The sequence below is a fragment of the Polypterus senegalus genome, chromosome 3 (assembly GCF_016835505.1).
Source record: "Polypterus senegalus isolate Bchr_013 chromosome 3, ASM1683550v1, whole genome shotgun sequence".
NCBI lineage: Eukaryota > Metazoa > Chordata > Cladistia > Polypteriformes > Polypteridae > Polypterus > Polypterus senegalus.
In genome coordinates, this window is record NC_053156.1 from 79,179,746 (window position 1) to 79,207,433 (window position 27,688).

The 27,688-nt window shown below is 36.2% G+C and overlaps 1 protein-coding gene across 1 annotated transcript in view; it reads left to right on the forward strand.

Moving 5' to 3' along the window:
* Positions 1–26,504, forward strand: part of map3k5 (mitogen-activated protein kinase kinase kinase 5) — a 188,436-nt gene extending 161,932 nt beyond the window's left edge. Inside the window, exons 19-30 of the mRNA XM_039747501.1 lie at positions 1,927–2,084; positions 6,293–6,470; positions 6,828–6,842; positions 7,995–8,166; positions 9,143–9,311; positions 10,720–10,905; positions 13,824–13,929; positions 17,072–17,303; positions 21,448–21,560; positions 21,820–21,920; positions 24,428–24,504; positions 25,367–26,504. Of these exons, the coding sequence (XP_039603435.1) occupies positions 1,927–2,084; positions 6,293–6,470; positions 6,828–6,842; positions 7,995–8,166; positions 9,143–9,311; positions 10,720–10,905; positions 13,824–13,929; positions 17,072–17,303; positions 21,448–21,560; positions 21,820–21,920; positions 24,428–24,504; positions 25,367–25,427 (1,568 nt within the window). The 3' untranslated portion in view covers positions 25,428–26,504. The remainder of the gene's footprint in view (positions 1–1,926; positions 2,085–6,292; positions 6,471–6,827; positions 6,843–7,994; positions 8,167–9,142; positions 9,312–10,719; positions 10,906–13,823; positions 13,930–17,071; positions 17,304–21,447; positions 21,561–21,819; positions 21,921–24,427; positions 24,505–25,366) is intronic.
* Positions 26,505–27,688: the final 1,184 nt, after the last annotated feature.

A 27,688-nucleotide genomic window follows, 5' to 3' on the forward strand; every position in this document is an offset into this window, starting at 1 on the left:
GTGCCAGACTGTGTGTGCTTCAGAGTAAGGTGTTTATATATTTTTGCAGCCTGAACTAGCCAATGTGGGATTTTTTGTTTAGTAATACAATGTACATTTATCTTATTTAATGATTTCTATCCTGGTTAATTACAATGAACACCATTTCTACACTTACGAAGAAGTACAGTCATTTGGGAAATTGTTTCCAAAGCATCATTTTCAAACAGACTGTTCAAATATCTTATATAAGTCTGTGTAAGTTGAAATGTTATTTATTTATTTATTTATTTTTTCAAAATTAAAAAAACATTTTTTTTTTCATTTTGTGGCTTTAACAATTTAACAGTTTCGCTTTTGTTTATTTGTAGCCAATATGGTGACTGAATTGCTGACATTTTTTTAAATTTTTTTAGTATACTTTGTGGACTCCTGGGGGCACCAGTGAGCCCGGAACAATAGACACAACAACCATAAACACAGTTCCAAGTTAAAACAAAGTTATTTGTTTGCATATGGTGGGCTTATAGGTCAGTCCAGAGTATATAAATTGGTAACTCCAACACCTTTTTGTCTTCTCCACCTCCACACTGAATGTCATCCTACTTCTTCTTGACTCACCTCAGTGAGAGATATAGGTCCTTTTACGTTGGACCAGGGAGTACTTCCGATCACAACATAGCATGTAGGAAGCACTTCCGGGTCATGCTGAAGATCTCCAAAGTAGGGAGACCCTTTCCCAGCAGCGCCTTCTGGGGGCATCCAGGGACCTTGACAGGTTTTTGCCCTTTCGAACAACATGTCAACCTGCAGGAGTCCAAACTGGTACCAAATCAGAGTAGCAGTGCCTCCATTCGGCCCTAAGGGATAAACTGCCTTTGAGAACTAGTCTCCCTGAGTCCATCCCTTACCTAACAGCCCCAACCTAGATAAGAACCTAGTTTCATACTAGCTGGGTTGTACCACCTCTTATGCAGTCCATCCACTATACTGCCCTAGCCGGGAGAAATGGCTGGCATCTACCACTTTTAATTTGCTAATGTTTAACAAGTTTTAATAAAGAAAAAGTGAGCATAAAATGGAAGAGTGAATGAAACTTTAACCTGGCATGCAAGGGAAATTAAGCTCTGCAAAATGAGTGTTTTTAGTTATTGAAAGAATATTTTTAAAATAGAAATGTGTATTTTTGTGTGTATGTGTGTGTGTTGTGTGTTTGTGAATATGTTTGTGAATAAATAATATTTGTGTTCAAGTAAAGTCCTACAGGTGTACCGTGTGTGAACTTACAGTAACAAGTATGGAAGAGTTAACAAGTAAAATTGTAGAATAATTATTTCACTGTTCACCTGGCTCATTTAGATGCAAACACAGTGAGGACAGAAGAATTTGATTAGTCAACTCTTTTAATTGTATTACTTTTGATGCTGCTTTGCTATGTGTTAGAATATTAAAGTCAGTTAATATCTGATGATTTGTTTAAGACAAAAAGAATTTCGAATATTATGTTTCAAATGGTGAAATATCCATGCCCATATTTTCATTTTACCACTAATAATTTCTTATTAATATTTTTATAATACCTTCTGCATTTAGTACATATTTGTAAATTACTTTTTGGAAAGTGACCTTGAGATAAGGTGCAATATAAATAAAAGGTGTTATTATTATTATTATTATTACTATAAAGACCTGAAATTTAAAAATCATGTCATCACCCATTTTCTAATCATTTCTGAATTATGGTAGCACTTAATTAGTTGGTGACGCTATTTAGGATGAACAGTATGTTCATTCCTATAGATGTTATAGTTGATAAGCTTTAAACATCTTGTAATTGCTTCTACCGTAATACAGTACCTATATATGTCATGGTAAATATAATCTTTTTTTGTTTGTTTGTGTAAAACATGCTTTTATTGATTAATAAATTTGCCTTATTTTTCATAGGGACCCTTCAATATATGGCACCTGAAATAATAGATAAAGGACCAAGGGGTTACGGCAAGCCTGCAGACATTTGGTCTTTAGGATGTACCATTATTGAAATGGCTACTGGGAAGCCCCCATTCTATGAACTTGGAGAGCCACAGGCTGCCATGTTTAAGGTTTAATTCATATTTCTTTGTGATTTTAAATTATTATAGCATACTTCATGAAATTAAAAAGTATGTACACTAGCATTTCTTTGGCATTTAAGGTTTGTAAGGAAGGCACAGTTTAGTGAAGAAACAAAAAATACATTGACAATTGCAAAATGTAGTAACTATTGGGTTTGTACAAACTTCTAGGAATAAAATTTTAGTATTTTAAAGGCATTGAAAATGATGAAGAAACGCTCTTCAATATTCCACTCCATATTTGAAATGTCCCTGGATTTACGGCAAGTATCCAGCCTATGGAAATAGACAATTGTTATTCCATTGGCAAAAACTGCACACCACAAAACTTTAAGTGACTTTAGACCAGTGGCATTCTCCTTTTGGAATGTAATTAAGACACAACTACTTAACAAAACTGAGGCTCTTCTGCACCCTTACCAATTTGCATGCAGAGCAAAGAGGGGTGTCGAAGACACCACAGCAATACTTTTGAATTTACTGTATAAGCACTTGGAAGGATCAAAAAACCATGCAAGACTGCTGTTTATAGACTTTTCGTCAGCTTTCAACACAGTCTAGCCCCACATTTTAGTTGACAAACTAATTGATCAGGTCTGTTTGGACCTTAACTTGGTGGGGTGGATTCTGGAGTTTTTATCAAACAGAACACAAACAGTGAGTGTCAATGGCCATTTCTCTAAAAGTCAGAGTACATCTGTTGATAGTCCACAAGGGTGTTGCATATCTCCTCTTTTGTTTATCTTATATACAAATGGCTGCAGGAGTTCCCACAAGGATAGACAGATCCGGAAATTTGTAGACGACTCTGTCGTTGTGAGTCTCATCAGTTTGTGCAATGGTGTGATCACTCCAATATACAACTAAACATTTTTAAGGTAAAAGATATGGTGGTAGATTTCAGGTGCTCCCTGCCATCCACTGTCTCAGCATTAACTAAAGGGGAGACAGTGGAGATGGTAGAGCAATACAAATATCTGGAAACAATCATAGATAACAAACTAAACTTTGATCTTAACACAGTGCAAAACTGTAAAAAAAAGGTTAGTCACCACTTTTCTTTCTTAGGAAACTCAACTGTTTTAAAGTGGACAAAGCCATAATAACACTTTTTTTATAACCCCTTTATTGCATCCATTTTACATTTGCTTTTATCTGTTAGTTTGGCAGCCTCAGCAATAAGAATATAAACCATCTTAACAACATTGTAAAAACTCGCAGTAAAATTATTAGTTCACAGCAAACCTATATCACTGAAATGTATTATAAACAGGTTAGAAATAAAGCCAACTCAATTCTGTTAGACAGTAGCCATCCTCTTTTATGTTTCCATCAGGCTGCAGATTTAGGATTCCAAAGGTAACGTGCAACAGGTTTAAGAACTCTTTTATTCCTAGAGCTATAAGAATTTTAAATTCTGTTACTTGTAGGGATGCTGTTAAATGGTACATTTTTATTATTGTTTTGTGTACTGTTGAAAGTAATTATTGTTCCCCGTATTAATCTTGAGTGTGTGTTTATGCAATGACATTAGTTGTCAAATGTTGTGTCTTTGTTTATCTATTGGATCTCTGATACAACTTCTGTTTTTGCTCTGCTGCAAATACAGTAAATTTCCATCTGGGATAATAATGTGTACCTGGCCTTGATAATTCTTGAAAGTCCAGGAATTTCAGAACATTTGAATGATGTAAGGTTTTGATTGTGGCCAGGTCAATAGTCAAATAATATAATAATGATTCTGAAAGCAATGAATCAAGAATTAAATTAATTAAAACTGCATATGCAACTATTGGTGCAAAATTTAAAAGCAAGAACAGGGAAAAGTAAAGCAAATTCTACTGAAAAGTGAAAACAGCTCAAGAGTACAAAACTGCATTATCAGATTTTGTTGCCAGTTATTTTGTAGTGCATTTTTATCAATACCATTTCTAGTCTCCAGTGATGGCATGCAGTCTGTTTGTTTAATTTATATAAGAATAGCCTACTGTGTTTGTTTCCTGTCTTGCACCCTGTGCTGGCTGGGATTGGCTTCAGCAGACCCCCATGACCCTGTATGTAGTTAGGATATAGTGGGTTAGATAATGGATGGATACCCTACTGTGATGTGTATTTTATACATGATTCTAGTAAAAAGACTGAAGAAACCAATTAAGGACACTTTAATAAATAAACTTTGTGATTAGGGACTGATAAGAATTTTAATTTTTCTAAATAAATTTAAATTTGTCAAAGATCACCTGCACATGCTGAATGAAATGTTGCCTAGTGACAAAAGCACCTTTAAAAATACACATTTAGGACACTCTTTGGAAAGGCTAGACTAGTCTAGATCAGGGGTGCCCACACTTTTTCGGCTTGCGAGCTACTTTAAAAATGACCATATAGCATTCGAAGTCTGAATGTATGGGTGGTTACCTACCTGGTAACGCATGTGGTTGGTCTGCAAGTCGGCAAACATCTGCTACGGGTGCCCTCTCAGTTGCGAGAAGCAGATCATAGAATGTTACATAGTTAACTGTCAAATAATGCAAAGAGTATGCGACATGTGTTTCGCCCTTATTTGGGCTCATCAGGCGTACACAGTCACTGCACCCCTCATCGGGGATCGAACCTTGGACTTCAGACAAACGCGCTTCAACTGTGACATTGTGAGAAAAAAATCCTCTTCCAATTCCACATTCGGAAAACACCCTGCCCAAACAATTTTTTTTTAAATCCCTTCTTTAGTCAATATAAATTAGAAGGCTAACTAGATTACCACCGGAGTTTTGCAGCAGCTCGCGCGTGCGGGATGACCAGTGTGGTAGAAGAAAAGAGATCTCAGACTGGCCTGTATGTCAATCAAGTGGCAAATGCCATAGAGAGGATTATATGATAGATTAACGCGTTTAAAATTTTTTTTAATGCAACGTGATCTACCTGCACTACTTTTGCAATCTACCGGTCGATTGCGATCGACGCATTGGGAACCCCTGGTCTAGATGAATACCCTTTATCTTATATTCCATCATGCAAATATGTAACCAAAACTGACCCTTTCTATTTTATATTATTTGTTTGAGCTTATAAATATATAAAAAAAAATTCAACTCAACTGGTTGCACTCAAATTGTCACAGCAACCCAGCATTTTGAAGTCTTATTTTGGCCACTTGCATTTATACTGTCATTCTTTCAGTCACATCCTGCTGGGGATGCAGATGTAGTCTGACAAGTAAATAGTAACAATGCTTCTGCTCACTTAGCTTCCACCAACATTCATAAAACTAATGTGACTATCAATTCATTTCGCAGTCTCAGTCCTCAGTTGTGAATAAAATACCTGAATTTCACTACTCAGGAAAGCTGCTCAGTCCTTGCATGAAACAGGAATTCTCATTTTCATCCCAGTTGCATCACAGCCTACTACAAACTATTCCAGTGCATAATAGAGCTCACAGTCCGTTAAGACCATGAGGACAACATTATTTGTAAACATCAGAGATGTAATCCTTACATTCTGAAACTGGATACCCTCCACCCTCCAACTGGAAACCCTGTCCATGAAAATTGTAAACGGGATATAAAGCAAGAGATAGCCTTGGCAGAATCCAGTGGCCACACTGAAGATGAGATCTGACTAGAAATACTAATATCACTGTCTACTGAGGGAGTAGTTTGACTAATTTGCGTCTTCAGTGTTGTGTAGAAAGCAGGGGCAGCACCTCAAGAGTGGTGGACTGAGGTGGTGGACCTTGTTGGGCAAAAATGGGACAGGAGGATGTGTTTCACTTATCCAGCCTTCCTGGGAAAGCCTTTAGCAGGATACTGGAAAGGAAACTCAAATTGATAGTTGAAACTCAGATTCTGCTTTGGCCATGGAATAGTAAATTAATTGTTTGTCCTTGCACAGTTTACTTGAAAGGAAACAGGAGTTTGTCAATCCTGTCTGCATGTGCTTTGCAGACTTGGAAAAAGTAAATCACTGTGTTCCCCAGGGTATCTTTTGGAAGCTGCAACAAGGGTGTAATGACAGTTTTAGGGCTTCTCCTACATGTCATTTGGCCTCTCTGTTTGCAGAGCAAGATCAGTTGTCATATACTTGGTGTGAAGTCAAGACTGTTTGATGTGGGATTTGATTTCATTGAGAGTGAATTATGTCTCTTATTCTGTTTATGAAAAGGATGTATTTTCTATTTCTTTATTTTTCTTTAGGTTGGGATGTTTAAAATTCACCCAGAGATCCCAGATTCAATGTCTTTAGAGGCCAAGGCATTCATTCTTCGCTGCTTTGAGCCTGATCCAGACAAGAGAGCAACGGCTGGAAGTCTGTTAACTGATGAGTTTTTAACTGTCACCAGCAAAAAGAGAAGAAGTCCAAACAAATCTACAGGTATTCAACAACTTTTCAGGTTTTTAAATTCATTCAGAAAGCAAACAAAACACTCACTTTGTCATTTTGTTGACGTAAAGCTTATTAAATATGCTGATGTTTCTCACCTTTTGTCCACTCCACTTCTTTATACTTCTTTACACTTCTTTACTTTTATTTCTTAAATTATGAAAACAAAGTGAAAGAGTGTATTTGTTCTTTGTCAGTGATTAACTAATATGAATTAGACTTCTGAATAATTGATGTAGTGATTTAAGCAATTGGCTACAACTCACAAGGTTGCTAGCTGCCAGAAATTGGTTTTATATCTTTATATAATGCTTTATTAACACTCCATTTTTTATTTTTATTTTTCAGCTCTTGCAGCCTCTGGTAAGAATTTTCTTTCTTTTTTCACATCTCAGTACAAACCTGTAAGGTGTTTTAAGACAATTTAAGAACTTTGCTGTACTGTACTTAGCTTCTTATTTTTACATACATATGTTTTATATTTGATAACTGGTATTGTTTGTTTGCCTTGCAATTATTTGCTCTGCAAATGGCATTAAATACACCAAAGATTGATCTATGTAAACTTGTATGAAAGTGAGCTGACTTCTTAATGTCACTCCCTTATTCACATTTAAACTGATTTTTAATTCTAGACAGTTTTATTATACTAAGTACTGTGCTTTGAATTTTTAGAGCATCATAGCTGCATAGTGTTTAGTACTGCTGCACTGAATTCTTGATTTATATCCAGTCCTGGGTAAAGGCTGTGTGGGGATTTCATATGCACCCCATATTGGTATGGATTTTCTTCAGGATACTCTGGCTTCCTTGTCACATCCAAAAGATGAACTAGTGTGGTTTGTGATTCAAAATTGTCCAGCTTTCATTTCTCTTTACACTAAGTAACATAACCTGAAAAGGACCTCTTCTTGCATTTTAAAGTAAAGAAAAAATATTTTTTTTACTCTTTATTTTATTAGTTGGATTGTCACAGTGCCTACATATTACTGTAAGTTAAATGTAAATAAATTCAAAAAATGTGACACAAGAGGTTCTTGTGGGCTTCAAATGTACAGATCTCCCTTTTTAGATAATTGTAATAATTGTTAGATTTTAATAATTCTATGGAAATTGTACTTCAAATATTTAAGCAAGTAGATGGCTCAAGCAAAAGCAATTACTTTTTCAAAAAATACTTCCCTAAAATTGTGCTTTGACTACACCTTCTCATTTAAATCTGAAATACATTTTCTGAACCCAATTAGTTGAATATATGGTTCTGGAGAGCTGGACCCTATCCTGACATCATTAGGAAGATGGCAGAAGGGAACACTAGGAGGTTTGCCAGCCTCCCATAGAGCATACTCACTCACTTTCACAATTTAGAGTGAACAGTTGCAAATTCATAAACACTTGAACTAGGCTTAGAGTCAAACCTAAAGCCCAGAGCTGTGAAGTAACAGCAGTAACCATAGCATCATTACAACCTCCACTTATATAAGGTGACTTTATTCATTTTGGTCATGTTTTCAGAGTATCTGCGTAGTATATCCTTACCAGTGCCAGTTGTTGTTGAAGATACAAGCAGCGAGTACAGATCTGTCTCACCAGACATGGATGTGAAGTCTGACCCTTTTGTGTTTAAGTCACGTGTCAAATCCTACAGTGAAAGAGATGTTAAAGGAAGCAGAGGTTTATTTTTGGGGTATTTATCTATTTTTTTTTTTACTTATCTATCTATCTATCTATCTATCTATCTATCTATCTATCTATCTATCTATCTATCTATCTATCTATCTATCTACCATTAAGTTACATTTTACAATGTTGTTATATTACTTACAACTGTGAATACATATTTAGTTTACTGCATTTTATTTTATCTTTTATTCCTGTTTTTTAGAGCCATCATTTGGTACTCTTTCATAAATGTTCTTAATTATAAACCTCTTACATTGTGGCTGGGTGCAGGATTGACAACTCCATGAAGTAAAAAATTTGGGGCAGTAACCAGGTTGTCCCTTTGTTGTCCGAACACACAAAAACAAAACAAAAGGCAACACTTTTTAGCATGTATTCTTCCCATTCCACTTAAAGAAATTAGGTTTATTGGGCTGATTGGCCAAGGTCACTGTGTTAGCAGAGCTCCATCCGGATGGTTGCTCATTCCAATAACGACACCTATTTCCAGGAGGCTCAAGTTTTTATGGAGGTCAGTTGCACTGTGAGGAAAGTACAGTAGATAAATATTGTTAGCAGTAGTGCCCTCTCACCTCCTGGTGAGTTAATTTATATATAGATAGATAGATAGTGGGACAGTTGCCTTTGTCATAATTAATTTTTTCTCAGGAACTCCTGTAAGCCAGCAGAGATGTATAATCCCTCCAGCATATCCCACACCTGCCCCATGTCTTCTCACGATAGGCTGTGCCTTCTATACCTCACGTGGGAGGCATTGTAACTACATACCCAAATACCTGAACTGGGTCCTTTTAATCCAGAGAAGCGGCATTTAAGTCTCTTATGGTCATTCCATGTTACTGAGCCTTCAGTTGTCTTTAATAGCGCTGACTATTTAAAGAGAAACATTTCCTAAAATGTCTCTTTTTAATTTTTAAGACAGATTGCATTGTTGGATTTTTTTTTTACTTTGTTCATTAATTTGACCTTTCTATATTAAGAATACCAGTTGAGAATTTTGAAGATCACAGTGCACCTCCATCACCTGAAGAAAAGGATGCTGGTTTCTTTATGTTGAAAAAAGACAGTGAAAGAAGGGCTACATTACACAAAATACTAACAGAGGACCAGGAAAAAATTGTGAAGAATCTAATGGAGGCTTTATCACAGGTAGAAGAACATTAATAAAAGTGCTTTGCAAGCTCATATTTTATCTTTTTGGCTTTTGTGGTAATGACGATCTTGTAACATTCTGCAAATATTCTCTGATGGAACACTGCTGTCTTTTTAAAGAGGTACACACAGGTAATATCAGTTTTCTGGTGTTTGACTGTGCACACCTTGTATAAGAGAAAATGGTGCACAAAAGTAATATAAGCATAACATATTAAATGCCACTATATTGTAAATAATATCTTGATTAGTATAAATAATGTCATGATTATTTGAGCACAATGGTTTCTGGGTATGTGACATCTAGTATCGAAGAGCTCTCCTTTACCAGGTCTGAGTTCCATCATCTCCCTAATGTACTGTATGGGTCTCATCAACCTGGGAATTTGGGAGGTCATGGCAACAGACTGTAGTGAATAATGGTAAGCACCATAACGAATGAGAACAGAAACAAGAACATGTGGGAGGAAAGGGCAGCTGAAGGAAGCATCAATACCATCATAGCCTGATGGCACCACCTTTTCTTGTAGCAGCTGAAACTAAGTATGCCACTTCAGAATTGGACTGTACAATTGTAGCAGGTACTGCAATGCCACAACAGACTGAAGCAGGATTTGTAAAGTGAATCATAGTACAGTAGGACTTCCTGCAGACAAGTTGCTGTGATGAGCTCTCTTTCCTGTAACCTTAACTTACTTCCAGTAAGTGACAGAGCCAGAACAGGTGTACATAGAATAATAATGCAAAGATATCAAAAATGCTTTTGGTGTCTTTGTTTGGTAAAGTCTTATCATATGGTAATGTGTACTGAGCACTCTGGCTTCTAAATGTCTAATCTTGTTGTTGATAGCATGACGTTCTCTCAGACTTTAGTGGAGAATCAGGCCACTTATGTAATGCTTTAATAATGTGTTTATTCATTTCTAAACTAAGAAACAAAAGTGGGCAAAAGATGTGGCCTAGATAAGTTAATCCCTTTACCAGTTTCATGGTGTGTTAACAATGGAAATGCCTGGGTCTTTGATGGAGTTCTGGCCTATAATGTTGGTCTAATAGTGAAGCTGATGAGTCTTTGGAGGGCTTCCAGATAGTGGGCAGCCAGAGCGATATTTTGGCCATGTACACCCGCCTGAAAAGACTCTCCTGGACCCTACAGTTTCTTATCAGTCTTAAAGACTTGATTAGCTTTCCATTGCTTTCATTGTGAAGTTATGTAAAATATTAGAAGAACTTAAACAACTGTAACAAAAGAAGTGTATACCAAGATAACAATAACATTCTTATTGTGTGTAATTAAACTGTATTTGTCAAGTATGATGCAACATTAAAGTATCCTTAATGAATATAAGAAAAATATCTGTACATACGCATTATTCATGATTATTTCTTTTTTTAAATATTATAGGGAGCAGAGGATACAAAGCTAAATCCAGAGCACATAGCAAAGCTTGTGGTCAGCCTTCGAGAATTTGTGAGATCCACAGACCGCAAAATTATATCTAGCACATTATCTCAGCTCAAACTGGAGTTGGACTTTGATAGTCATGCCATTAGTCAGCTCCAGGTGGTACTGTTTGGATTCCAGGATGCAGTAAGTTCATCTTTGGTTATTATTTCATAAAATGTACAGTTTTAGGATTAAAAAAAGATGCACATAACATTCTTATAATGATAAATATTATTGACAGGCTAATAATGAGAAACTCTTTTAATCTTGTCAGTGGACTATAAAATCTGGTGTATCTGTGCAAAGTGATTTATAGTATTCTTATTCTTAATAGTTGCAATATTTTTTTCTAGTTGCTTTTTTATTTCAAACCTGCTTAATCTAATAAAAGGATATTATATTGCATTAGCAGTGGTAGTTTCAGCAGCAGTTCAGGAAGTAACCCTGGACAGAACATCATTTCATTACAAGGCCTATAAGCACACAAACCCAAATTCCCTATCACACTCTACAATCGCCACTTAAAAGCAGAGTACCAGAGGAAAAACACTTACACTGAGCATGTGGTATTTTAGGTCTTACAGGCAGACAAACGCTTCTCTACTATGCAAGAGATTATTTCTTGGAATTTTTCTGTATGCGTGATATGGTTTATTTGACATTATTTCTGTGTGCATTTGTAAAGAAACAAGAATGTTTAAACAGACAGTATTAGTGCCGTGACGCAAACATTAAGAACATTCCTCAAGTTTTTTGAAATTAGTATCCTTCTCTATTCTGGCATCTTTTAAAAATCAAACAGGATCATAAATACTTTTATGTAGTTTGTCTGTTTATAAATACATTTTGATACTCTATTGATAGAGAACAGACAAAATTTACCGCAGTAAATACTCAAATTACACTTTTATATAATGTATGTAAATAAACTACCTACTGTAAGTCTGGAGGTAACTTTTAAATACTACAGTAGTCCTCAATAACTGGTGTTGCTATCTATCTGGAGAGCTTTTTTATTTATTATATTGAAAATTCAATTTACTTTTTACTCCAGAACAATATATATTAATTACAAATGTACTAGTAAAAGAAATGCAACATAAATGCTAAACATTATATTGAAATTCAAATGGATTCTTTTAGATGTGGCTATGCAAACAGGGCTATCTTTAGTAAAGGACAAATAACTGACAAAAAATATAATTTTATGGAGTACTTTTGGTTAAAAATAAACTTGCAAAGGTTGATGATCACTTGAATACACTGCAAAATCATAATATACTTACAACTATTCAACCCGCGGTGTAGCATACGCCGCATATAATTATTTATTGATGAGTGAACACTTCCTGAAAGACACAGTTATCCAAATGGGGAGGGTCTGAGGATATAACTGTCAGTGAATGAAAAGATGGAACTCTGGAGAGAGCAACATACAATTGTCCAAAACAGGTTTTGGCAGATATAGGCATATTTTTTGAAAGTTTGGCCCTGTGCCTTATTAATTGTCATTGCAAACTGCAATCTAACAGGAAATTGTCTGCATGTAAAAGTAAAAGGCAAATTTGAATCTGATGGGGTCAGTGAAATCTGGGGAATAAGGACAGTTTGTGAGGTAGCAGATGTGATAGTCTTACATTGTGGTGAATGCTGGTAACAGAAAGTCTAGTGCCATTACAGAGACGGATCTCCTCAACCATGTGCAAATCCATTCAACACAAACATTTGTCTCCAGCCACGCTGATGTGACGCCACCTTCCTACTATCCTCTTACTGAAAAACATTTACAAACACATTTCACACCGTTATTTCAATGCAACATTTGCTTAAAAATCTTCACGCTCCAGAAATATCTCAAAGCACATTTAAACACACACTGCACTGAACAAATGCATTCTATACAGGTCTTTCAATGTACAATTTGTTCGAAAATGTTCTGACTGCAGAGATATCTCAACACACATTTAAAATCACTCTCCACTGAACAAATTATGCAATGTGAACATTGCCAGCAATGCTTCAGAACAACCCGTGCTCTGAAGAAGCAATTACAAACTCATTCCAATTCCTTTCAGTGTCAACTCGCAAACCCCATGCACTGTCATCGCATTCAGTTTTATGCTGCTTTTCAAGAAGATACCGCCATTACCGTCCAAGAACATAACATTGTCCTACCTAACGTAGTATGTACTTATTGTAATGTTCTTCATTGGCCATCAGAGGAGTTGGCGGGCCTGGCCCTGTCGTTCGTATCCCATGGTATTCCATTGTCTTACAGTTGGTGGGCGGGGCTCTGTGAGTTGGCGGGTGAGGCTCTCTGTCTTGCGTGCCCTTAGTGAATGGCTGGTGGGGCTCTGTCATGCGTTCCCCATGACGGTTGGAGGAGGGTTAGAGTTGGCGGGCGGGGCTCTGTGAGTTGGTGGTCGTGGCTCTCTGTCTTGCGTGCAGTGAAAAGTCAACGTGGCTCAGAGGTGCATGTGGACTTTTGCACAGACGAAAGCGACTGAGGCTGTGTTTGGTGAGTTGTTCCGTGTGGGCACATAAGTAGGCAATGCACATGCCTCGAGAGCAACGCTGGATGCAGGAGGACGGTTACAGTTGGCTTGCGTGGCTCTGTCGTGCGCATCCCATGACACGTTAGGAGGGTTAGAATTGGCAGGCGGGGCCCTGTCGAGCGTATCCCATGGTCTTAGAGTTGGTGGGCGGGGCTCTGTGAATTGGTGGCCGTGGCTCTCTGTCTTGCTTTCACTATCTTGCGTGCCCTTACTGAATTTTATATATAGATTTTTGGACACAGTGGAGCTTTACGTCATCTCAGCAAAGTATCATTAACAGGTGACTTTTGTCATATTATTATTGCCTTGAAAAATGTTTCAGTAAATATACATATGCTAAACTACCATAAATGCTTAACAGAGAACTATTTGTGTTGATATTCATACTAATTATTTTTAATTGATCGATATGTTTCTGTAAGTATAATGGGTCTGGCATTATCTTCTTATGTATATTTGATTATACAAATTAGCAAATGTTAACTTACATTTTTTTTCTTTTACTAGGTTAATAAAGTCTTAAAAAATCATAACATTAAACCTCACTGGATGTTTGCACTAGACAGTATTATTCGTAAAGCTGTTCAGATGGCCATTACAACATTGGTTCCAGGTATGGTTCATTCTGCTGATATTGTAAGCCATGTCAGTGTGTCACTGATTCTTTCTGCTTGTAAAACTGGCTGTAGCATTTACAGTATCTTTAGAGTAAATTGAATCCATGTTATATTTAATAATACTTGCATTCATTATTTCTGTCCATCATTCGAGATCAGAGTTTCAAAAAATGAAATGCTGAATATTAAGTACAACACTTAAATACTGAACAACAGTAATACTGGTTTCCAATACTTCATTTTCTATCTTATTTTGCTATGTAACAAGTTAAAATTGTTCCCGTTATTATCCAGAAGCTAATTTTTAATCCAAATTAGAATTTTCCTCATCTGTAGTCCACTAAATTTATATTTAATTGATCAGGGAATATTTTCACTTCTGAAACTTAATTCAGGGTTGCCGAGACAGGTTGTGTTGCAAAGTGTATGAGTAGCATTTGGGAGAAGAACAATCAGTCGGCTTGCACTATGTGTTTCTCTGCCACCAGTGAAGTAATGCTGCATGCCCACTCCACTGTTCTTTTCATGTCAACCAGGGAACACAGCTGTGTTGTTGGTTGCTGTGAGAAGAACCCAAATCCCAATTACATGGTTGAGGTAGTCCACATGTCCAGTTTGTGGGTCATGTGTTATGTGTGTCATGGCATAAGCTCTCAGTTGAGACCAAGATGTAGGTTAAAGGCCCAATGTCTTGTGAGTTTTTGCCTAACAGACAAACAACCCTTAACATTTTTTAAATATGGATTACACATGTAAGTTACCTAATTTGTCAAGCAGGTGTCAGTTTCACTGTCCAAGCCTGCGGCTGATGTCCAATAATAATAATAATAATACAGTACATCAATGCTTGATTTGAACAATGGTTCCGTTTCAGATTATTTTAAAATTGGCTTTATAGCTTCACATTTGTCATTGTGTTTTTGGTTGAAAGCTCCACTCCTCTCATGAATATTAATTAGTTACCATAGAGTTAACATAAACTACTTGAAAGCATAGAAATGTTTGATTTTTTGCAGCATGATGTTATTTCTTCCAGTAGATGGCAGCAGAATACTGCTGAAAAAATTTTTATGGGCTTAACACTATAAATTGGAGTCATGCTTGGGGTTAACAACAAGGTAGTTAAATAAGTAGTATAGCCTATTATGTAGCACATCAGAAAGTAGTTCAGGTCCCCAAAACAGATGCTTTCCTTTTTTTCTTTAAATAATAACGCTTCATAACAACATTTATTTCTAAAGTACGTTTTCATACAAAGGATGTAGCTCAAAATGCTTGACAAGATGTCAAAGAAACCAAAGAAAGAAGAAATTAAAATGAGATAATAATAATAATAATAATAATAATAATAATAATAATAATAATAATAAATATTATGCAACAAATAATGTACACTTACGTAAGATTGATATATAATTAAGAGAGGTACAGTCTTTAAATATAGAACTATTTTTTCTAAGTCTCTAATCTAGACAGGTAATAGTTTGATGATACGATCGGCTGATGAGGGTAGACTAGAAGAAAAACCCGCCCACATAAACTGACGAAATAAAACAAACTCTTTAGGGATTCCAGGCCAAAGACCACCCAGACCTCACAGTTCATACTACCTAGCATAAAAATTCTTTATTCTTTATTGGTTTTTCTTAGGCTTTGTCTTAGTTGATGCAGTTGGTCTCATGACACGGTGGGGTATCCAACTCACAGGTGGCGCAGTGGTAGTGCTGCTGCTTTGTAGTTAGGAGATTGTGGGTTAGCTTCCCGTAGTGAGAAAAGCGCTATATAAATGTAAAGAATTATTATTATTATTATTCAAACATCACAGACAGCTGCACAAAATTTTGGTCTGCTATGAACAGGACTTTGATCATAGTATAATGCAATTTGCCCTGGCACCATAACTGACTTATCAAAAACACTATGCCATGATTAGATGACCCTTCAAAGGCTAACAATATTATATGCTGCAGCATCATAAAAATGAAGCTTGGTTTGACATTTAATTTGACAGTGATGACCTTCAAGAATATGAGGAAAATATAATTTTCCATTATTAATGATACTTTAACAAGCAATAATTTAAAAGGTTGTATTAAGCACATTAGTGAGCTCATTCCCTGAGTCATTATAGAGCACTTTGGCTCACTTTGCATCCCTACGGATGACAGCACGTCTTCATAAAGTCAGGCAATAGATGCATATGAGCACCTGAAGATCATAGTATAAAGAGCAGAGAAAAGCTATCAAAACTCATATTGAGATACTCCAGAATCAAGTACAAAGTGGTATTATTTCTGCATTTTTGAGAACGGAGAAGTGAAATATTTTCTTGTTGGTGTTGAGGGACAGTGAATGTATACATATTTGTAAGATGTTTACAGAAAGAAAAGGCTAAAATGCAATGAAGGTAAGACAGTTAGATGTAAATGGAGCAGATTAAGGCAAAACAAATTCTGCAACATTGCTGAAATGTTATATTAAGTAAGATACTATAAAGTAATTAAGAACCAGATCAGTTTTCAACACAATTAGGCTATTTTCGTCTTAAAATTACATTGCAAACACTAGACATACAGCTTTTTTCCTTCGACAAGTTTCATCAACTCACAAAAAATGTATTTTTTAATGTTCTTGTCCCTTCCTTAAGTAATGTTTTTGGATGTTGTGACCAAAGGGTTGAAAACATTGAAACCAGTACAAAAATAGGTGCAATGGCTTCTAAGTAAGTCCAGAAGATTCCATCGTCATATAGGTCTAAAATCTCTAGAAGCATTTAACTGATAAAGTGTCAAGATAAATAAAATCTTTAAGAGACACCCATATTTTAAATTACTCCTCTTGCTTACATACGCGAGTTGGATTAGTCTTGCCAGTGTTCTGTTTTTCAGGCTATCGCAGGCTGAACTGAGCTCCTGAAGAGAACACGGTCTCATCACTGCCTGAGGAGAATGCCATCTTTTGTGAAAAACCATTAACAATTTTGCTGTGTTAATGTGAATTACAGTTTCTCCCATCCCTATTTTGAGTTTGAAATAAAGTGTAGGGTCAGACATATAAGAGGGGGCTCTGTCTGAAATCTTTTAGGCTCCATAGATCACAAACAGGTGACAGGACCTTTTACTTTTTATGTTATTTCAGAACTTAGACCACATTTTAGTATAGCTTCAGAGAGTGATACCGCCGACCAGGATGAAGTTGATCCCCATGATGAAACCATCAATCAAGGCAGTCAGAGACCAAGTGCTGAAACTGATGACACTGTGCCAACATCTGGTGTAAGCACACTCAGCTCAACTGTATCCCGTGATTCTCAAACCGCACAGAGGGCTGTGAATATGAGGTTAGAGCAGATGAAACTGGAAACTAAAAGGTATTTATCATTTGTATGTCATTTTTTTATTTGTGATTCACTGCTTCAAAATATTTGGGAAATTTGCTCTTACAATATTGCCAAAAACATATATCAATTATCCATCAGTCTGTCTCTAAACCTGATTAATTTAGAGGGTGTCACTGCAGCCTTAGATGCAAGCCAGGAACCAATCTGGAAAAAGGTGCTAGTGTATAACAGAGACCTCTTGTAACATTCCCGAGAACCTGTGAAAAATAATATGGAAACAGACAGTGCAATATGGAAGTTCCATACAGGATTTGTTCTGGCCAAATCTTGAATGCTGTGCTCTCCAGCTGTGAGGTACCACTTGTAACCACTATGCCCTCTGCACTAAAATATAACCATCATAATTTATATTAGTTTGTTCCCAATTTAAAGCAAAAAAAAAGAATGTCTATTAATTACAAACATATCAATTGCACAGATCAACCACAACATTAAAACCACTGACAGGGGAAGTAAACAACTTTGGTTATCTCATTATAATGGAACCTGTCAAGGGATGGCTATATTAGGCAGCAAGTAAACAGTTAGTTCTTGAAGGTGATTTGTTGTAAGCAGGAAAAATAGGGAAGCATAAAGATGTGAATTACCTTATCAAGGACCAAATTGTGATGTCTACACAACTTGGTCAGAGAATCTCCAAAACAGCTAGTCTTCTGAGATGTTCCCAGTATACAGTCTTTAGTGCTTACCAACAGTTATCCAACGATGGACAAACGGTGAACCAGTAACAAGGTCTTGGACGCCCAAAATTCATGAATGTGCATGATCCTGAAATACATAAAACTAGCCATGAGAGAAAAGTGTCAGAAGACACAGTGCATTGCAGCTTGCGGTTTTTAATGCTGTATAGCCGCAGACCAGTCAGAGTGCCAAAAGCACCTAAATGGGGACATGAGCATCAGAACTGGGCCATACAGCAATGGAAGAAGGTGGCCTGGTCTAATGACACATGCTTTCTTTCCGATCATGTGGACAGTCTCATGGAGGGTCAGAGGGCATCCTCTCTTCCAAGAAAAACACAAAGAGTCTCAGGAATGGCCACAGAATCAAGATTTATTGTGTGATGCACACACACACTCAAATCAAGTGAAATGAGCACCTAATGATGGGCAAACCTTACTTTTATTACAGTTCTTATCTCCCAACACATTTGTCATCCTAATCTGATTCCCAACATTCCATTCCCTTTAATCCTGCCTCCAACTGGTTCCACCAATATTTTCCCAACTTACTGGACATAGCAGCCTTCCTATACTGTGCATTATGTTCGCTTGACAGATCCTATTTCTGCCTAGTACTGGTGCAGTGTTTGCCACCAATAATTCTAGCCTAAACTTTACATTCCCCCTCTGGAAGTGGGGAGTTTGCTCTCACCAGCCTTCTTCGCATACATGACTTTTGACTTATAGTATATTGGTGCTCTCTCGGTTACTTAGATACATAAAAATATATATATATACTAGGGGGTTTGCCCCCTACTCGCTTCGCCACTCGCCCATCCTCCTACAAGCCTTGCTCACGTTATAAGTGTCAGGGGAACATGCTGAATGCACGCTAAGGAGATGCGGACAGATCAGCTGCTGCTACCAAGCTGCGTGTTCTGCATGTCACGCTGCGCGTAGATCATTTAAAAGCCTGTACAGCTGCTGTCCTTTTATCTCGCAGGACGCTGGAAAGTGTCTTAGAGAAATTGTTTGTAAGTAGTAGTGTGATGTGCAAGTAGTCTCACGGGTCTTCAGAGTGTCTCTCCGAGATGATCACGTCTCGACCCAAGATTTTTTTTTATATATATATATAAGCATATGCCGTTTCCAGTTTAACCCTTACAATGCTTGTGCTCAATAAAATATACTTGTCTTTTTACGTGTTCATGATTCTCTTTGAATACATAAAAATCATCAGTTCTATAAATATATCCCTATATAATGGCCGGTAGCGTGTGTGCCATTCACCAGGGGAAGAGATTACAGCAGATTGGACTATGGGAAGAAGACAAGCCAGCAGAGGCAGTTTGATGCTCTGGGTAATGTTTGGCTGGGACACCTTGGCCCCTGGCATTCATGTGGATGTTACTTCGAAGTGTACCACCTACCTAAAGATTGTTGCAGACCACGAGCACCCTTTCATGCAATGGTATTCGCTGATGGCAGCGATTGGGTTCTCTTTCAGCAGGATAATGCGTCCTGCCATTGTAAAAATTGTTCAGGAATTGTTTAAAGAGTAGGAGTGCTTAAGGTGTTGATTTGGACTCCAAATTCCCCAGATCTCAATCCGATCAAGCATCTGTGGGATTAGCTGAAAAAATAAGTTCAATCTATGGAGGCCCCACCTCGCAACTTACAAGAGTTAAAGGATCTGCTGCTAATGTTTTGGTGCCAAATGCCTCAGGACAGAGGTTTTATGGAGTCCATGCTTCAATGGGTCAGAGCTTTTGGCATGAGGATGATCTACACAATATTAGGCAGGTGGTTTTTAATGTTGTAGCTGATCAGTGTATATGAAGAGAGTTTAGCACATGAGAAAAGAATGGTTTACCACATACATCATTTTCCAGCAGAAATGTTTGCACCATTTGTATTGTCATTGAACACTTTAAGAATTAAATTTTTAATGTAACTTGAGGCGTAATTATACAAAAACAATTAAAAATGTTAGTATTTAGCTTAAATGTCCACTTTGTACATATCTATATAGGTTCAGATTTTAGGAGTTATGCACTACTATGTATATAGTACACACAAAAATAATTTAAACTTTTGTTTTGTACCTTCAGAATGCAATAACATTGTGTGTTTTTATTCATGACAGATACACCAAACTGTTAATTGATAAACAGATTGAAACAAGTGTACCGACATCTTAGAATCAGTTGTCACAGTGTTGATTGCACAATGTGCAAAGTTTGATTTACTCTGGTTTTGTCTTAAGACTAAATAAAGTTCTCGGCCTTATTTGAAAAAATAAAGTGTTTTTTTTTTAATTTTCCTTTTTTTTTAAAGCTGACCCTTTTTAACACCTTAACTGTACATATCTGCTATACACATTAATGGAGCGAAACATCAGTTGAGGGAAAAATAATTCCTAAATATCTCCAACATAAGCAGCCAGGATGCATACATGAAATCGTTTATTAACAATGACAAACTAATAGAGGTGACCATGTCATTTTCCTTCTCTGATATTTTCGTAAATGGCTAATATAGTTAATTCTTTTTATGTTCTAGATTATGATTTTGCAAATGTGTTAAGATAGGTAAGTTACTTAGGCTAGAGTGTGTTTCGACTTACGGCAAAATTCAGGTTACATCACTGTTGTAGGAACGGAACTGTGTTGTAACCCGAGGACCCCCCGTATAACAAAATTTAAAAAGAAAATGACAATACAGAAAAAATTAATACAGAATAATATTACCATCAGTGGTTTCAACACATTTTTAAAATTTGTATGCATCACGCTTTAAATCATTCAATGTTGTTCTTCCTACTCCATAAATTGAAGTAAAACTTTAAAGTGCTTTTTCCGTTTCATAACCATTTAATAATTTTAACTTTTCATTACAATTCCAACACCACACACATATGTTTACTGGCAATTACAATGTATAGTAGCTTAATTATAACAAAAGAGAAAAAGTACAAAACACTGTTAAAGTTGAAGGTATGTAACTTACACTTTAGTTTCAAAATGCTGGTGCTGGGGAAAAACACAACGTGTTGGCAAAAGGAAAAGTTGTTCCAATGTTCAGAACTCACAGTGTATTTTGCAGCAGTAGACGTAGACATGTAGATGTCGGCGTGTGCAATGCTTTTTTTTTCCACTGATGGTTAATCGAGTGACATATAATCAAGGTTTTACTGTATGTATAAAAATGTATGGTTATTAAATGAATTGTAAGTCATTTTCTTTAAAGCCAGTTAAAATGAATACATGTTGGTGTATGTTTTCATTCTGAAATAGTGCTCCTAGTTATAAGCACAATAGAATAATTGATTAATTAGTCCTGTGCCTTCAGCTAAAGGACACAAATATCTAATACAAGTATATGTTATCTGTATGTAAACTGGTCATAAAGTTTCTTATTAAACCCTCATTTTTACCTGTGCTATCTTTAAGGTTGCTGGAGGAGCTTCTTGAAAAGGAAAAGGATTATCAAAATATTCTTCATCAGGTCATTGAAGAGCGGGATCAAGAAATTCAACTTCTAAGAATTAAATCACAGCCCATAAGTAAGAGCTTTATTGTATAATTTCTGTCTCTAGGCAAATGGTTACATTTCCATTCTAATTAATTCAATTAATTTTGCTTGCACAATTTTGTATTCGGTCTTGAAGTCAAGATGACCAAATTAAAAATTGTGATATTAAAGTTTTTCTTTCACTTTATGGCTAGCTAAAAGAATACACAATGCTGTGCTTAATTGTTTGCTTTATTAACTCAGCTGAAAATGACAGATTTTTTTAAATTGTTTTTTAATTGTTCATACAGATGTGCCTGCTGTTTCACGGCAACATTGGTTGCGCTCTGGAGATCCAGAACTTATAAAATGGCTGCAAGAGCACAATGCAGATCAGGACACAATAGATAGGGTGAGGATTCCTGCACCTTGTTTTATTTGTACTTGCATAAGAAAGTATTGTTTTCCACAATTCACATAATTATGTATGTGTAATATTAGTAAAGATGTAGAATTACACCAAATTAATCTGTATTAAAATAAATCGTGTTTAGACAATGGTATACATTGTAAGTAAACAATACATGTTATATTAGATTTGGCATTTTAGAACAAAAATTAAACAGCTACAGCTTTGCATTAAAATAAAATAGTGGTGAAGCAACATAATTTGGGGACTTTTTATTTTTATATTTATTATTTTGATCCCATGATACAAATAATTACCTCCATGATATGTTGCCTGTTGGTTGCAGCTGAAACAATATTACTCGTGCCTATCATTTTACTTTGTATAGCAAACAGAAGTTTACTTCTTTCACTAGCCTGGTAGGGAACAAGGAAGGAAACAAACCTGGACAGATCACAGTCAATTACAAAGATCCAGCATGCATCCACATACACCAGACAATTTACAGAAAGAAATTAATTAAACAAGTGCATATTTAGAATGTGGCAGTCAGAGTACCCTAAGAAAACACTTGAGGATATGAAAAGAGCGTACAGACTCCACAAGAATTGTAATTGGGTTGGTAAACAGACCTGGGTTAGTGGAGATGGGAGACAGCAGCACTAACCAGGGACATCTTCAAAAATTAAACAAAACTAACAAATGTAAATAAAGAAAATAACAGGTATACTGTACATTGTGTAGCTAGGATGTGTTTATAGGTTGTGAACAAATAATTGAAAATTCATTAAAGTTAATGGTGGCGGATCAAAAATTACCCAAAAACATGCAAGGTTCAAATAATGGCATTTACTGAAATACATATTGCCTTCATTTAATTCTGTAAAACAAAATAGCTTGACATTGGATCTAGCAATATAAACAAATATACTCAGCAAAAAAAGAAACGTCCTCTGACTTTCAACTGTTTTTACTTTCAGTAAGCTTAATGTGTAAATATTTGTATGAACACTAAAAGAGTCAACACCATAAGACATAAACTAAAAATGTTTCACAATGTGCCCCTGAATGAAGGGAGGCTCAAAATCAAAAGTACCAGTCAGTATCTGGTGTGGCCACCAGCTGCTTGAAGTACTGCAGTGCATCTCCTCCTCATGGACTGGACCAGATTTGTCAGTTCTTGCTGTGAGATGTTACCCCACTCTTCCACCAAGGCACCTGCAAGTTCCTGGACATTTCTGGGGGGAATGGCCCTAGCCCTCACCCGGCGATCCAACAGGTCTCAGACGTGCTTAATGGGATTGAGATCCGGGCTCTTCCACTGCGAGGATGATCAGCTGTCCTTCCTGTCTCCCTGTAGCGCTGTCTTAGGCGTCTCACAGTGCGGACATGGCAATTTATTGCCCTAGCCACATCAGCAGTCCTCATGCCTCCCTGCAGCATGCCTAATGCAGGTTCACGCAGATGAGCAGGGACCCTGGGCATCTTTCTTTGGGTGTTTTTCACAGTCGGTAGACAAGTCTCTTTAGTGTCCTGCGTTTTTAGAACTCTGACCTTAAATGCCTACTTTCTGTAAGCTGTTAAGGTCTTAACAACCATTCCACAGGTGCATGTTAATTAATTGATTATGGTTAATTGAACATGCATGGAAAACATTGTTTAAACCCTTTACAATGAAGATCTGTAAAGTTATTTGGATTTTTAAAACATTATTGTTGAAATACACAGTCCTGGAAAAAGGACGTTTCTTTTTTTGCTGAGTATAGATTTTTCTTTTTCTGGCATTTCTGAAAGTGAAAGTGGAATAAACATATATGTGCTTCCACTACAGATACATTATTCTGTTTGTCATGCTTCTTAACCCTATATTTTCTGATTCAAGGTAAGGTCTTGAACACAGTTCTTGCCAGAATACTCATTGATCCAGGCACTGCCGCCTACTACACCTCAAAGCGGTGGACTTAAATGTAAACCAAAGAACTAAGGGGAAAAAAATTAAACATTAACAACAAGAATTTCTTTCAAAAGTTGCCTTCACCACTCCCACAATTCATCACTGTTTTTTGGAATGTTGCTATTAAGTTCTATTCTTTATGCTAGTTTCCTCTTTAATGTTGTGAGGCTCAAACCTTTGGTAATATTCTCTAGCACACTGCCCACTAGATTGTTACATTGCCTTCTCTCCAGCCCTATCCCTGTGTGGAATAAGGGTCTTTATTTAGATTTATTTGTTTATTTCACTTTATTTCTCAAAAGTTGAATTGGTAGATTTCATAAAATTCTCATAGCAGCTTTGCAGTGTTAGCACCTAAGGTTCCAAGAGAGAGTGTGAACAAGACATTAAGTTCAATAATATTTATAAGCAAGCTTATGGTGGTCATTTTAAACTTGTGAAATTACTATCCTTCAGTAAATTAACTGTATGTGTTTAATAGCAAAACAGCACAGAAATATTTTGTTTTATTTTAACCATTTAAACATCTTGTAATTGATTTATTTGGTTTTCCTAGTTTTTGGCAGAAGATTACACTTTGACTGATATTCTTCACCATGTTACAAGAGATGACCTCAAAGCTTTACATTTAAGGTATTTAACCCTTTTGTTTTGTTATTTTACTTTTTGTTCTGACTGTCTTGATTTAATCAAACAATAGGCTCATTGATGAGGCTACTTAAAAGGTAGTTTAAATTATTTAAAATAAAATGATTCTGTCATTCAGATATACTGTAAAGAAAATCTCATCTGTGAATGTTCAGAATAGACATAAATATTGACTTAAAGGTTATTATCTATTCTATCAGATGCCTTCTGCTTCATGCAGAAAGTGGGTTTAGAATTAAATTACTTTTGATTCCAAATGTACATTTACAGTAATGGTAAAAAATGTACCAGTTGATTTCCAATGTTCAGTAACTGAATTAAAATATTAAAGGTCTAATAGTTGTTCCTAAAGGGTGTGGAATAAGAATTTCAGTTTTCTGGCAATTCCTACACAACAGATATCTGAATGTCTTTTAGGATATGTAATTTGGTCCGAATCAAAATATGAATTTCTCACTAATGACTCAACCTGGTGTCTTATGTTTTAAAGTCTGACATGATAGTAAAAGCCTTTGTAAAGCATTTCTAGGAATGAAGAGTAGCAGGCAGTCTAAAAGGGACCTTTCTTTGACATCCCAGTAGACGTTTTGCTTTAACAAGACTGCTCATTGATTTGTGCCTTTCTGTCACTTATTTTTTGTAACTATATTACTTCAAGAACTTAGTAATGTGTCAAATACCTACTGCAGATAAAATTTTATGCCATACATTGTGCCTTGTGCCTACTTTGCCTGCCCACAACCAAAAGCGGGTATGTGTGCCAAAAGGGAGGGATACCTGGCTTTAGTTTGTATCTCAATTGTGTTTTCATCCACTTTAAAATGTTTCTCTTGTCTTTCTTTTTCAGAGGTGGAGTACTCTGCAAGTTATGGAGGTCAATTCTTGACTTTAGAAAGAAGCCTTTGTGACATGTATTTCTATGGAAATGTGAATTATAATTCTATCAAAACTAAGATACTATTCTCTTAAAGAGATGGCACTTTATTTCTTGATGTTCTTTATTCTGTAAATATATGATGTGTCAAACTGTTGTTATAAATGTAGATAATCCAGTATATTAATATTAAATATTTTGTCATTTCTTCTTTTTAATAGAGAAACCTATTAGATACATTATATTGCTGGCAGGCAATGTGAAGAACCCGATGTGTGCTTTTGTAATAGTAGCCTAATGCTTTTATACATACTAGACAGCACTGTTTTGAGGTGTCATTCAGAAATGATCATAGAGAAAAATCTGTTGTTAAGAAAACTGATTTATGAAGACTGTCAGAAAAAAAGTTGATGACACTCTTGAAATTAGCAGTAATTCTCAAACTGGGTCTGAACACACCGCTGATCTTAATTTTGTAAAATGTAACTTTTTTCACAAAATATTAAATATTAGTTGGCTGTTATATTTATAATTGATTTTTAAAATTTTTGCTGAACTAATGACTGCAGTAAAAGCCGTAATAACTACTCAGCATAAGTTTTGAATTGGGCTTATGAGTATTAAATTTCAGCCTGCTCATACACACCAATTAGGGGTAAATGACGTAAATATTCTGATCTTTATTCCCATCTCAGGTATCCAAAGTAAACAACTTCTCGAAAATGATTAGACAGTTTACTTGACATCATTGACATCAACAGTTTAACTGACACTTTCTTAGTTTACCCAGCTTGACCAGAACCCCCAAAATATGTTTCCATCTCTCTCCGCAGGCCTTCACATTCTTTTCAGAGAGCCACATTCTTCTCATGTCATCCATCACCATACCCAGCAACATCATCTTTTGCACCCACTGAGCCATGACAGTGTAATTCTTCACCCAACCAACCTTTGTCTTTCATTGCACTTGGGGGAATGACCTTTGATTGTTTCATTTCAGCATAGCTCCTGTTGTCTCTACATTAAGCCTTAGATCAAGGGTGTCCAACTCCAGTCCTGGAGGGCCGCAGTGGCTGCAGGTTTTCATTCTAACCCATTTCCTAAACAGCGAGCAGTTTTCACTGCTAATTAACTTCTTTTCCGTTCATTTTGATAGCCCTGTTTTTAAAGATTGAATTGATTTGTTTCTTCATTAAATGGTAGCCAAACAGAAATGAGACATGAAACAAGCCAAAAGATGACCAGCTAAATCAGGGATTCAAATTCAAGCCACTTTCACTCCAATCACTTTCTTAATGAGAAGCTAATTCTTGCTGTTAATTAAGTCCGTTATTTAATTCCATGGCTTGTTGCTGCTCTGATTCTGCCACAGCAGATATTTTCTAAGAACACCGTCAAAATGTTTTAGTGACCTGAGCAGATTTAACTTACTGAGACCTTCACCTTACTTTATTTCAGATACTGTGGTTAGCTGGTCATGTGGTGGCTCATTGTGTGACATTATTGTTTGGCTGCTAATTAAGGAAAAAGGAACAACTAAGAGATCTGAGTCACGTTAATTAAAACTGAGGCAAAAAAAAGTTAATTAGCAGCAAAAACAGATCACTAATTAAGAAGATGGTTAGAATGAAAACCTGCAGCCACTGTAGCTCACCAGGACTGGGTTTGGACACCCCTGCCTTACATGAAGTACAATGAGAAGATGCAGAGTGAGAAGAAGGAATCAAAACATGATGTATAAGATAACAGAAGTGTCTAGGGAAAGCCTTGTAAAAGATAGACACACATTTTAGCAGACAGTTATCATTGAAATGTTCCTCCAGTTTTAAGACCAACTAAGAAGAGCAGTTGGCTCAGAATTTGCTTGCATTCACAATATTTGTCTTTACCTAATGTGTGGTCATAATAGTTACATTGAAACTGCAGCGCCTTTTAAACTTTAGATGTGCTTCAAACACAATAACTTGTGTGTACAATTTACAGCCACAAATGTTATTTTGAGCATAGATGTTCTTTCCTTTCTCTTGACTGATTCTTTTAGGTTTGAATTTTTACTTTCATTTTTGTAAAGTTTATGTCTTGTACAGTACTTACCATGTATTTATAACAGTATCTAAAATCATTAGTTCTGCTGTGTAGTGCATTGAGTCAGAAGAATGGGTTCCTTTTTGAACTTTTTCTTTACCTTAACTTAAAGGTCATTTCAATTTAATCAATTTGATTCACTACATTATGAATCTGTCAAGTTAAATGCTAAAACTGTCAGGAGGCACAGGTAAATAAAAGTGAATAATG